Here is an 11467-nt window from a genome sequence, read left to right as displayed (position 1 = left end):
TTACTCAAATTTAATCTATTATGAAGAATAATTTATTATAGCCTTTTGTTATCCCAATCAGAGACCCGTGATTCACATTAATAATATCCTCAACATTTTTTTGCAACTACGCTAGAGTATTCATTCTGTCTAATCGTACAACACCATCTCTGAAATTAGCCCTATATTTGCCGCAAATTAACCATGAGCGCAGAGCTGTCTCTCTGTGCAATCTTCTGGATGGAGTAGCGACGGCGATATGCACTAGCGACGTATCCCCAGGGAAGATATGGATGATTTGTACACATCGACGCATAGCACAAGGTTCCTACCCTCCCATCATGGCCACGAAACTTCATAAAGATGTAGAGCCGCTATTAATGCTTTCGCTCGCCCACGATAACTGTATAATAACACAACGTATTTTATTAGTAGAGTAACTAATACAATGATTCAATACAAAATACAATACAGTAATACTATATAAATACAATACAATACAATAATACTCAATTACAATACAATACAATTACAAATACAATATCAATACAATCAATACATAGAGGGAGGGGGGTTATAAGGGATTAGCATATGCCACTTCTCATATAAGTCACCCCTAATACTGAATTTTAGTGTGCAGAAAATGCCATTTTCATGCACGAATTTTCAAAAATCTCCCTACCGTGGGAGGGGGTATACCCCTCCCACACCCTACCCCCCTCGGTCGCTTCGCTCTCTCGCCTTGGCCCCCCCTGTTTCCAATTGCTGGCTACGCCACTGGGTACATTGTGCGTTGTAATTAACCAGGAGCGCTTCTAGCCGGGATAGTTGTTGTTTTAGCAATGACGCGTGATGAACGGCACTATATATATATATGCGTAGCCTCATCCGTCTCCATCGCCCCGCAAGGTCCGGCCGATAATGACGAAGAACCGGTCGGATTCAAATGTCGCCGGGCAGTTTTTTGGGAATCATATATTGGGGAATCATTATTTGGGAATCATATAAATAGACACGCTCGGACAGACAGGGAGGAGTTACCTACCCAGAGGAGATACGACGATGTAGAGAGATAGACGAAAACAGAGACGACGGGACCTAGGCACGGTCACCCACCTAGGTTGCCGTATGTATATATTTTGTATGTGTTCGAGTAATTAATAAAATCAGTCTTCAATAACAATCTGCTACGATGGATCATCTCTACTCCTTGTTGCAATCCTCTACGTATTACGTACGTATCACGCTACGATGCTACGATGCCGGAGCGGAGATCAACAACCCTTTTTTACAGTACAATAATAATTATTGTACTGGGAAAAGGTTGAAGATCTCTGTGTAGGTTTCTGTAGCGTCGACCGCGTAGACTTGTAGTGTAGAGAAAACGAGATTTCTGGCTGCTGTCATATCTTCAGGCAAGGTTCCATCCCTCAGAATCTGAGCTATATGTACACATCTCTCGCTCCCGTCTTAACCGCAGAGCAGTATAGTATTTGTTTAGGCAGATAAACAACACAGCTAAAAGATGGGAATTTCATTAATCCTATGATTGCACGCGGCTCGCGTTCTATTCGCCCACGCTATCTTCTGCGCTCGGTACGACTATGACGTCGACTGTGATCGACGTCACAGCTTATCTTGTCCTATGGACCCCGCCGCTCGGCCACCCTCGGTATTTATTGTGACGCTGCCGTCTCTACGTGAGCAGTAGAGAGCAGGACCGAGAGCAGGTGAGTACTACATACATGTGTTCTTGTATATCTATTAGTCTGTCCGTGTGTGGGGTGTGGGGTGTGTGTGTGCGTGCGTGCGTGCGTCTTCGTGTGCGTGCCTCTTCGTGTGCGTGCGTCGTCGTGTGCGTGCGGGTGCCCGTGCGCGCGCGTGTGTGCGCGCGTGTGTGTGTGTGCATACTGCTCAAGCAGTGTAGCTTCGTACCGAACATAACACACGTATATGCTTTTCCGTGCAGAGATGACGTTCGAGGAAGTAAACCTTCAGAATTCGGATGCATCGCTCATTCCGGGGGAAGTGCTTTCCGTAAGCGATGCCGGAAGCGGATACGAGCGATGTGATGCAAAAATCTACATATGCGCCACCATGTGGCACGAAACAGAAGCAGAGATGGAGGAGCTGGTGGAGTCCTTGCTACGGTAAGACTAGCTCTAGTACTATAGCCGCAGCGGCAACTGTACGCGGGCTATAGTACTAGAGCTATGGTAAGACTTGAGGGACAGCCGCTGCAACATTCAGTATTAGGTTGCCGCTCATGAGATGAAACTTCGCATTCTCGCGAGAGACGATGGACGTCACTTAGAGTCCGCGAGAATAGTTGTGCGTGTGTAGACTGTATGTGTGAGTTGTAATATATAGTCAGCATTCTGATACCTTATCTGCCCCGACTCTACTAGACATTATTATATTGATTTTGTTAAACCCTTATTAACACCCTGATTGTCTGTGATTTATTACCTTAAGCAAACAGACGTACACGGACCCTGACAAGATAAGTTAACTACGTTACACGATATTTATTTGTTTGCTTTGTTGGTTTAAGATGTGATGCGGACCCGTTTGTAAATGGTTACAACTTCAACTCTAACGACAAATCCAAAGAGACGTACCAACTTAAAGGTAATTCTAGATTTACTGGTGTAAAAAAATGCTGATGGAACAAGTGACTATACTGAACACACAATATACAAATATACAACACAAAACAACACAACAAAACATAACACAACGCAACGCAACGCCACGCAATGCAGTTCAGCGCACAAAGCAACGCAAGTAAACACAATGCAACACATCACAATACTACACAACACAACACAACATAACACAACACAATGCTACAACAAACTCAACACACGCACGCACGCACGCACGCACGCACGCACACACACCACACATACACACACACACACACACACACACACACACACACACACACACACACACACACACATGGGCGTACACTGCACCTGGCGACTGCCTCGATTTTTCGATGTGAGGCTACAAGAAATGTTTGGTTGTCATGTTATCTTGTAGCTATAACTATATCTCCACCGGATACGGTGATGTCGGTGTGTATATATGCACCCCCACTTGATAAAGGTCAACGCCCTACCGGGGTTCTAAAAAATTATCAGTTATTATATATCACTTATAACAATAATCCACTTATAATAATCAGTATATCACTTATTACACGAAGCTATGTCGCATTTTCACTAGCATACGGTGCGAGTAAATCCGGAAGGGGTCCGAGACAAGATATGTCGTGATGATGTGATCCAACGCGTGAGAAAGGGCTTCTGTTTATTCTTATACTGCGTTCTAGGAATGCTTCATGTCGTATCAGTTGTTGACCACGCGATATCCTAGTTGCATGAACACACCGATTAAATCCGGGTTCGTTCTATGACAACATTGCGTTGTGACGATTTACGGTACGTCACGGGCAGCTCTATCCAATCAGCGTCGCGATGGTGGGAATTGTCGACAATATGGCGTGCACTCGCGATAAAATACGCACAAACCTGCCTAACCCGACTAAACTAACAACGATATGATTGTGGAGCGTAATTATCTCGCTTAAAAGGATGGGTTAAGGCCCTCAGTAATCCATATTTAATAAAGTCATTCTTCTTATTATTCGTTTCAGCTCATATTGTATTTGACGATGCCTTGGTGCCTGCGAAATGCGTTCCGGGACATTCTACGATTAATTGCTATGCTCAGAGTCTACTCAACGTGCTCAACCGGCTAGTGAAGTAGGTACACGTGCACAAACACGCCCCCCCCCCCCCACACACACACTACGCGCACACACACACACACGCACACACACACATACCCATACACACGCGCGCGCGCACGCGCGCGCACACACACGTACGTGTGTTACAGAACAAGTTTCCGGACATTCTCACGATTTTGTTTGCTTCCACTGATTATTTCCGTTGTGCTGCCGCCACAGACTTGATAACTTTTCAATTCTTGTGCTGAAAGTCACCCAATCACAGATACACGAACAGTGGAGCGGAACGGCGTATGGTCATTGCATCGTATGCGCGCTCTACCTAACGGCAGCACCTTGTATCTGCATCTCAAAGACAAAACTAAAGTTCGTATAGGAAACGATGGAGTCAGGTACGTGACCGCTAGTATGTCAATCCACGAAAATTAAAACGAAAACGTTTCTTCTGTGAAAAGCTATGAATCTATGTAGATAGACAGATCACGCATAGCTGTATCAACGATGAATGTTTAGTTTTTGATGAGCGTTTAACAGCGAGGGAACTTGTGCCAGAGTGCCCTAAACGCATGTTCACGCGCTCGCGTGCGATTGGATGGTTTATAAGTGCTAATGCGCACGTAATTTACTAGACAACCTGATAGATAATCTTTTGTTGCTTACGTTTTCCTACAGGTCATGTACATGCGCTACATAATATCCTCACTGCATCCTTCTGACATGTACAACGCGTACATTCTGGCCGTCGACGGCGATGTCAGCTTCCTGCCGGCTGACGTCATTCGCTTGGCTCAGGAACTGCAGACGAAACGCGAAGCAGGCGCCATCTGTGGCCGCATATATCCAACCGGCAGCGGTACGCGCCTTACTGTTTCATTTGCCAGTTCTTCCTGCGATAGGCCAGCAATTCTACTATCGATATGCTATGAATAATCTTACTACCAAAGCACATCGATGAAAAAATATGTGCTCGTTATGAACCTAGTATTATATATGGTGTACTGTTATATGAATATATATTACCAGGAGTGTATAATATGTACTATATTATACACTCCTGATATTACGATACGCATTGCAATACAATCAATCTGATCATTGCCATTGCAGGTTTAGTGCTGTGGTTCCAAGAGGTTGAGTATGCGATTTCACACTTGCTCTACAAGCCCACAGAAGCGCTAGTCGGCAACGTTCTATGTTGCCCTGGATGTTTCACCATGTACCGCGCCAGTGCCCTGAATTCTAACGGCCTCCTGACTTCCTACGCTAGCAACACTAAGAACGCCATCGAACACTTGATGCAAGATCAAGGTGCAAAATAATCGAATGGGAACCTAAACTAGAATATTGCAGCGTTTGTTTAAGCGTTTTACGTCACATCAGTTGACGTTGCCGCGACCACTGTATTGCAACACGATAGTTGCACGAAACTTAAAGCTCCACAATAACAACAACGACGACGACGACGATGACGACGACGATGACGACGACGATGACGACAACGCCGACGAGACGAAGACGACCACGACGACGACGATAACGAAGACAACGAGACGATGACGATGACGACGAGACAATGACGGCGACGACAACGACGATGACGACGACAACGACGACGACGACGATAATAATAATAATAATAATAATAATAATAATCATTTGTGCAGGAGAGGACCGATGACTGACTACATTGGTACTAAAAGCGTTATCAGACAAGTTACTGCGCAGATGCACGAGCTAATACGCATGCGCCCGAATCCCTGCCCGAGTTCTATCGTCAACGTCGGAGATGGTATCCTTCGACACTGTGTAACAACATCTTCTTACTAACACGTACGAAACCGTGGTTAACGGCGTCTATATGATTTTAGTGTTAACTTTAATATCTTTAACATTTATTATTTTACTGCTGTTGTTTTTTTAATTTTTTTATTGTAAATGTTTTTTTGGCTTCTTCATCACCTAATAGTTTACGTTGCTAATATATTTTTAATTGGTATTTAACTGAATTGTCCTATATTTCTATTGGTAATAGCATGTCTTTTTTATCTCTTTATTATCTACGCAGATTCGAGGCAATTGCTGTCGCAAAAAAGCAACATGTGGTGGTTTCTCCTGTATCAGTTGTTGCTATTGATCACCGGATTCCTGACTCCAGGAATAGTCATTGCTCTCATCGTTGAGGGAATGGTGGTCGTTCAGGAAATGGTGAGTTTGTCTACGATGCAACGTTATAAAATGCTGCAATTCTGCTTTCTTGTTGAGGAACACACGCGCGCACGCGGATTTTATCAAGCAAATTCATTAACGTTAGCTTTTTCATATACTTTTTATTTTTCTGTATCTCAAGGTATCGTGCATGTACGATTATAAGAATCACAATAAGTTATTTTTCCCCATATATAAATTAGAGTAAAACACACGGGCACAAATAGATTCAAAGCATTAAAATCAAATTTGAATATGTTGACAATTAATGTCTGAAAGTTTCTGCCTGAGGAAGAGACGTTGTCTCGAAAGCTTATTCGATGCAATAAATTCATGACTACATATTTAACTTTGATTTTAGTGATATATGTATATATATATATATATATATATATATATATATATATATATCGCATTTCTATATTTATTTTATTTATTTTGACGCCAGACTGGTATATCATCGGACATGAAAAGCGCAGTGCTGATTGCAGTTGTCGCGGCCGGTGTTCCCATCATATTTTTCATCCTCATATGTCTTTCCGGGAGTGAAAAGTGGCAGGTACGGATGACAATATACGATTATATATTATATATTATATATATTATTATTGTATTGTATTGTATTGTATTGTATTGTATTGTATTGTATTGTATTACATTGTATTATTACTCATACTAATAAATATGTTTGGTTGATTATACAGTTTCGTGCGGCGAAAGCATTAATAGCGCTCTACATCTTTCTGAGTTTCGTGGCCATGATGGGAGCGGTAGGAACCCTGTGCTATGCGTCGACTGTGACGCAATCTCCATTTCTCCTTGGGGGATACATCGCTACATGCATTATCGCCGTCCTACTCCATCCAGAAGACTTGAACAAAGAGACAGCTCTGCTCATGGTAACTTATGCGGCAAATATAGCTATTTCAGAGATGGGTGTTGTAGATTAGACAGAATGAATTACTCAGCGTGAGTTGCGAAGAAATGTTGCGGATATATTATGTGTAACAGGGCCTCTGATTGGGTAAAAAAGGCTATAATAAATTATTATTCATATAATTAAATTTGGGTAAAAAAAAATTATTTCTGAGTACGATGGCCAACCACAGACGCTGTTGTCATCGCAGTTCATCTATGTCATCGGAGTGCCCTCCTATTTTGTCGTTGCTCATCTACCCTCTGGCAAGATGGACGACATCTCTGGGGAACACGAGAGAGCCTGGTGACCGAACAACCGAAAGGTGCCCCGTTAGGAAAAACGCCACCTACCGGCCATAGGAAATGAGCTCGCTTTTTTATGTGGTAGTAAAATAATAGTAGTATGTATAGGTGTATAATTGCATTATACTACGATTATTGCCGATTCTCACCAAATTTCGAACGGCATTTCGGAATTATATGTCACCTCGTATTTAAATATTCGTTAAAAAGGTGTCCGTTCTATAGACAGGTTTCCGTTCTATGCGCGTGACCGCTGTCACAGGTCTGACTATATATGGTGTGATCTTGCGTGTTCTGCAGGTGTAGAGAGCGAGCTGAGCCGGGAGATTGCTGCAGTCTGCTTGAATCCTCTACGGCTCATGAAGAATCGAGCTGAGAACCTGTGCCGACGTCACGAGTTCAGCTTCGGTCAGCAGCAGAAGACGGATGACGTCATGTTCGGGCTCACCGATATGCGAACCGACCCGCTCGAACCGAGGAACTCTTGCTACAAGTGCAGTGCAGGTGGGCGCAGCACTACTGCCACGGCAGCCATATTTGTTTTTACCAACGGCGAATCGCCGATTTCATGTATAATTAATTGTTTAATTATAGTTAAATTATAGTTAATATTTTAATTGTTATAGTTATGATGCAGGTATAGCTGCAGCATGCGCGCGATATTGTCCTGGCAGCCATCTTTGCTTTAAGTCAAAACAGTTTGGCGCGCACGCATGAAAAACACATATAATTTGGTCTAGCATTGTAATGAAATAGACGCCCGTCGCTTGTTAGTTCATAAGCAAGATGACACCTGACTATTTCAACCTTTCACAATACAACACTGGCATTAACCGCCATAGCAACAATATCAAATTGGAACGCGGCTATATCTCTATATAGACATATAAGTCTATTCTACTAGTTACATTTTGTTGTTGATGCTTCAGAGCGAACCATCGATGCCTTTACCGGCAAACTAACGAAAACGAGGCTGCATCTTTCCGAGGAACATCTTTGGCGGACCATTGCTGCCAAATATCTGTCGCCAGAGAAAACCCAGAGGCACCACACGCATACGGTGAGCAACTTAAGTTTGACCAAGACATCTCTGATATCCATGTCATCAAGAGCTAATAATACCTAACACGTATAATGACTAGCATTTGTTTTTAACGTGGTTGTAAAATGTATTTCTCAACTCCGTATTTATTTTCCCTTTGTTTATTTTCCCTACATATATATATTCCCTTCAATCAACTCAACTCCGCATATATATTTCCCTATATTTTCAATCGGGTTGCCGAGATAGAAACCTATTTTCTCTTTACTTTCGCTCGTAGGTACGGAAACAAATGACGAGGCTGCGAAACGTAGTAATCCTGCTACTCGTTGTACTGAACGTCGCCTACATCACGCTCGTGCTCGGTTACGACATGGACCAGACGTCACACATCATGTGGTATTTCAATGGCGACACAAAAGTGTCGCCGATGTACGCGCTGTCTAGCACGATTCAGGCGGTCCTTCTCATCGTGCAGATTGTGTCCATGCTCATATACAGGCGGCAGGTTTTCGCTGCGTTGTGGAACCGTGTTGTATCTATCTCTGTGTTTCGATGGAAATTCTTTTGCCGGCAATTGTCGCGTTCAAAGATCTCCGAATGCGACGTGGTATGAAAAACAACAGGCGCGTGTGCGCATGCGTACGTGACTGCAGATGCGTTCCCAGAACGAGCCTAGCTGTGTGTGTGCGTGTACGGGTGCGTCTGTATGCGTGTACTGGTGCGTATTTGCGTGTGTGTGCGCGTGTACTGGTGCGTGTGTGCGTGTATGCGTGTGTGCGCGTGTACTGGTGCGTATGTGCGTGTGTGCGCGTGTACTGGTGCGTGTGTGCGTGTATGCGTGTGTGCGCGTGTACTGGTGCGTATGTGCGTGTGTGCGCGTGTACTGGTGCGTGTGTGCGTGTGTGCGTGTGTGCGCGTGTACTGGTGCGTATGTGCGTGTGTGCGCGTGTACTGGTGCGTGTGTGTGTATGCGTGTGTGTGCGTGTACTGGTGCGTGCGTGTGTGTGTGCGTGCGTGTGTGTGCGCGTATGCCGTTTACGTCCTAGTGCTGACCCATGTCTACCTGCATGCATATAGCTAAACGTGACTTGAATTATGTTGTGACGACAGCCCTTATACTAACATCAGTAGTAAGATAACAAGGGATTCATTTTTTATTGCATTACCGTATGATATCATCTGCATTTTTATATTGCATCGATTCGTCAGATGTGAGGAGTTCTGGTCCTACTCTAGCACATATATATATGCCCTCGCGTCCTTGCCCTTGCCTCCCCTGTCTCTCGCTTAGCCTCCTTTTTCTTCTACCGCCCCTGCTATCTTCCGGTCGCTTCCTCAGTCTCCCATCCCTCTCCCCCTCAGCAAGCTATATTATGAAGTTTGCTTCAGACGGCACTCACGCCTAACACGGTGCGCGTGCATGCGCAATATCTCTCCGCAGACGAAATCGTATTTTGCAAAGATTATGCATTTAAAATGAAGAGGAGTTATCATAGAATAGATTTAGGCGATAACATTCCATCAATAGAAATGATTTAAGAAATAGGAGGAAGACCTTGCATCTAAGGTCCCGGCTGCCTATACCAGCCAGTACACAATCTGACTACGTTAGTGTGTTAGTGCATGCGCAATATCTCACCAGAGAGTATATTTTGTGATGAATATGCATTTAAAATGGTTAGGGGGTATCTGACATAGATTTTCCATAATAAACTTTTATCAGTAGACCTGTGTTATAATTCGAGAAACGTTTTAGCATTAGGGTACAAAATACCTACTTTATTGCCCTCGCGTCTTGCCCTTGCCTCCCCTGTCTCTCGCTCAGCCTTCTTTTTCTTCTACCGCCCCAGCTATCTTCCCTGCCTCATTTCCTTAGTTTCCCATCGCCTCTCCCCCTCAGCAAGCTATATTATGAAGTTTGCCCTCAGACGGCACTGCACGCCTTAACACGGTGCGCGCGCATGCGCAATATCTTCCCGAGAGAAATTGTATTTTGCAAAGATTATGCATTTAAAATGAAGAGGAGTTTTCCTAGCATAGATTTTTTATGATAATCATTCACATCATAGACATATTAAGAAATAGGAGGAAGGCCTTGCATGTAAGGCCCCCGGCTGCGTATACCAGCCAGTAACATCTGGCTACGTTAGTGTGTTAGTGCATGCGCAATATTACACCACGAGGAGTATATTTTGTGATGAATAAGCATTAAAATGTTACGGTTATCTTTAGCATTGATGTTCCTAATAAACTTTCATCAGTACACTGTGTTTATAATTCGGAGAGCGCCCTAGCTGTAGGGTACAAAACCCAACTTTATGCTCTCACGTCTTCCCCTTGCTTCCCTGTCCCTGTCGCTCTCTTCTTTTTCTACCGCCCAGCTATCTTTCTTCCGCATATTCTTAGTTCCCATCCCTTCTCCTCCTCCAGCAAGCTATATTATGAAGTTTGCCTCAGACGGCCTGCACGCCTAACATGGTGCGAGCGCATGCGCATACTCTCGCCGAGAGAAATCGTATTTTACAAAGACTATGCATTTAAAATGAAGAGGTTTATCATAGCATAGATTTATTGATAACATTCGATCAGTAACATCATTTAAGAAATAGGAGAAAGAATTGCATCTACGGTCCCGGCTGCCTATACCAGCCAGTACAACATATCTGGCTACGTTAGTGTGTTAGCGCATGCGCAATATCACACCGAGAGGCAGTAATATTTTGTGATGAATATGCATTTAAAATGTTAGGGGTATTTCAGCATAGGTTTCCCTAATAAATTTTATCAGTAGACATGTGTTTATAATTCGCGCAGAGCGCCCTAGCATGTAGGGTAAAACATCAACTTTATGCTCTCACGTCTTTGCCCTTGCCTCCCTGTCCCTCGCTCGCTCCTTCTTCTTCTACGCCCCAGCTATCTCTTGCCGCATTTACGTTTGTCTCCATCTCNGCTTTATTATTTGAATGACAGAGCCGTGCGTGAGTATGTGACCAGACTGTCAGCTAATTAAGGGCGTGAGCTTATATAAACTTGAATTACTCGTGGCGAGACAAATAGATCGATAGATAGAGAGATAGATAGATCGCCACACCTACCCAGGTGGCAAGATAGAATGATGAAACAGAGGTTGATGGCAACGTATTATTTGAAGACGCGTTGCAGGGCCAATAAGGTCCGATTACGCTCGTCTATGGGCCGGCACGCGAATTTTTTTTCTCCCAAACGGTATAACATAGCGAAGAATTTAGCGCCTTCTG

At 43.8% G+C, this 11467-nt stretch overlaps 3 protein-coding genes across 4 annotated transcripts; all 3 read left to right on the top strand.

Moving 5' to 3' along the window:
• Positions 1-1234: 1234 nt before the first annotated feature.
• LOC106818957 lies at positions 1235-4874 on the top strand. The gene is made up of 6 exons (XM_014823623.1): positions 1235-1709; positions 1949-2129; positions 2534-2610; positions 3644-3752; positions 3991-4131; positions 4847-4874. Exons 2-6 carry the CDS (start codon positions 1951-1953, stop codon positions 4872-4874), a joined length of 534 nt encoding a protein of 177 aa, XP_014679109.1. The 5' UTR covers positions 1235-1709; positions 1949-1950.
• Positions 4037-7170, top strand: LOC106818956. Its single transcript, XM_014823622.1, has 8 exons — positions 4037-4131; positions 4412-4592; positions 4847-5047; positions 5404-5528; positions 5805-5944; positions 6393-6503; positions 6649-6843; positions 7072-7170. The coding sequence occupies exons 4-8, from the start codon at positions 5414-5416 to the stop codon at positions 7168-7170; spliced, it is 660 nt and encodes a 219-aa protein (XP_014679108.1). The 5' UTR covers positions 4037-4131; positions 4412-4592; positions 4847-5047; positions 5404-5413.
• Positions 7151-8943, top strand: LOC106818959. Of its 2 annotated transcripts, none has more exons than XM_014823626.1 (4): positions 7151-7228; positions 7469-7669; positions 8095-8225; positions 8488-8943. In XM_014823626.1, the coding sequence occupies exons 2-4, from the start codon at positions 7525-7527 to the stop codon at positions 8821-8823; spliced, it is 612 nt and encodes a 203-aa protein (XP_014679112.1). In that variant the 5' UTR covers positions 7151-7228; positions 7469-7524; the 3' UTR covers positions 8824-8943. The 2 variants fall into 2 exon arrangements, with proteins under 2 accessions (XP_014679112.1, XP_014679111.1); XM_014823625.1 differs by having other exon boundaries at positions 7157-7225; positions 7466-7669.
• The last annotated feature ends 2524 nt before the right edge of the window (positions 8944-11467 follow it).

The sequence above is a fragment of the Priapulus caudatus genome, unplaced genomic scaffold (assembly GCF_000485595.1).
Source record: "Priapulus caudatus unplaced genomic scaffold, Priapulus_caudatus-5.0.1 Scaffold2689, whole genome shotgun sequence".
NCBI lineage: Eukaryota > Metazoa > Priapulida > Priapulimorpha > Priapulimorphida > Priapulidae > Priapulus > Priapulus caudatus.
Note: the sequence above shows the minus strand (reverse complement) of the source record. Positions and strands in the feature narration are given on the sequence as shown.

Bases quoted from the DNA above. Each gene is read 5' to 3' on its own strand.
- LOC106818957 (XM_014823623.1), top strand. From the start codon at position 1,951: ATGACGTTCGAGGAAGTAAACCTTCAGAATTCGGATGCATCGCTCATT. The intron at 2,130-2,533 runs GTAAGACTAGCT...TGTTGGTTTAAG, and splicing joins CTGGTGGAGTCCTTGCTACG to ATGTGATGCGGACCCGTTTG. The intron at 4,132-4,846 runs GTACGTGACCGC...TTGCCATTGCAG, and splicing joins ATAGGAAACGATGGAGTCAG to GTTTAGTGCTGTGGTTCCAA.
- LOC106818956 (XM_014823622.1), top strand. From the start codon at position 5,414: ATGACTGACTACATTGGTACTAAAAGCGTTATCAGACAAGTTACTGCG. The intron at 5,945-6,392 runs GTGAGTTTGTCT...TTTTGACGCCAG, and splicing joins TGGTGGTCGTTCAGGAAATG to ACTGGTATATCATCGGACAT. The intron at 6,504-6,648 runs GTACGGATGACA...TTGATTATACAG, and splicing joins CCGGGAGTGAAAAGTGGCAG to TTTCGTGCGGCGAAAGCATT.
- LOC106818959 (XM_014823626.1), top strand. From the start codon at position 7,525: ATGAAGAATCGAGCTGAGAACCTGTGCCGACGTCACGAGTTCAGCTTC. The intron at 7,670-8,094 runs GTGGGCGCAGCA...TTGATGCTTCAG, and splicing joins TTGCTACAAGTGCAGTGCAG to AGCGAACCATCGATGCCTTT. The intron at 8,226-8,487 runs GTGAGCAACTTA...TTTCGCTCGTAG, and splicing joins AGAGGCACCACACGCATACG to GTACGGAAACAAATGACGAG.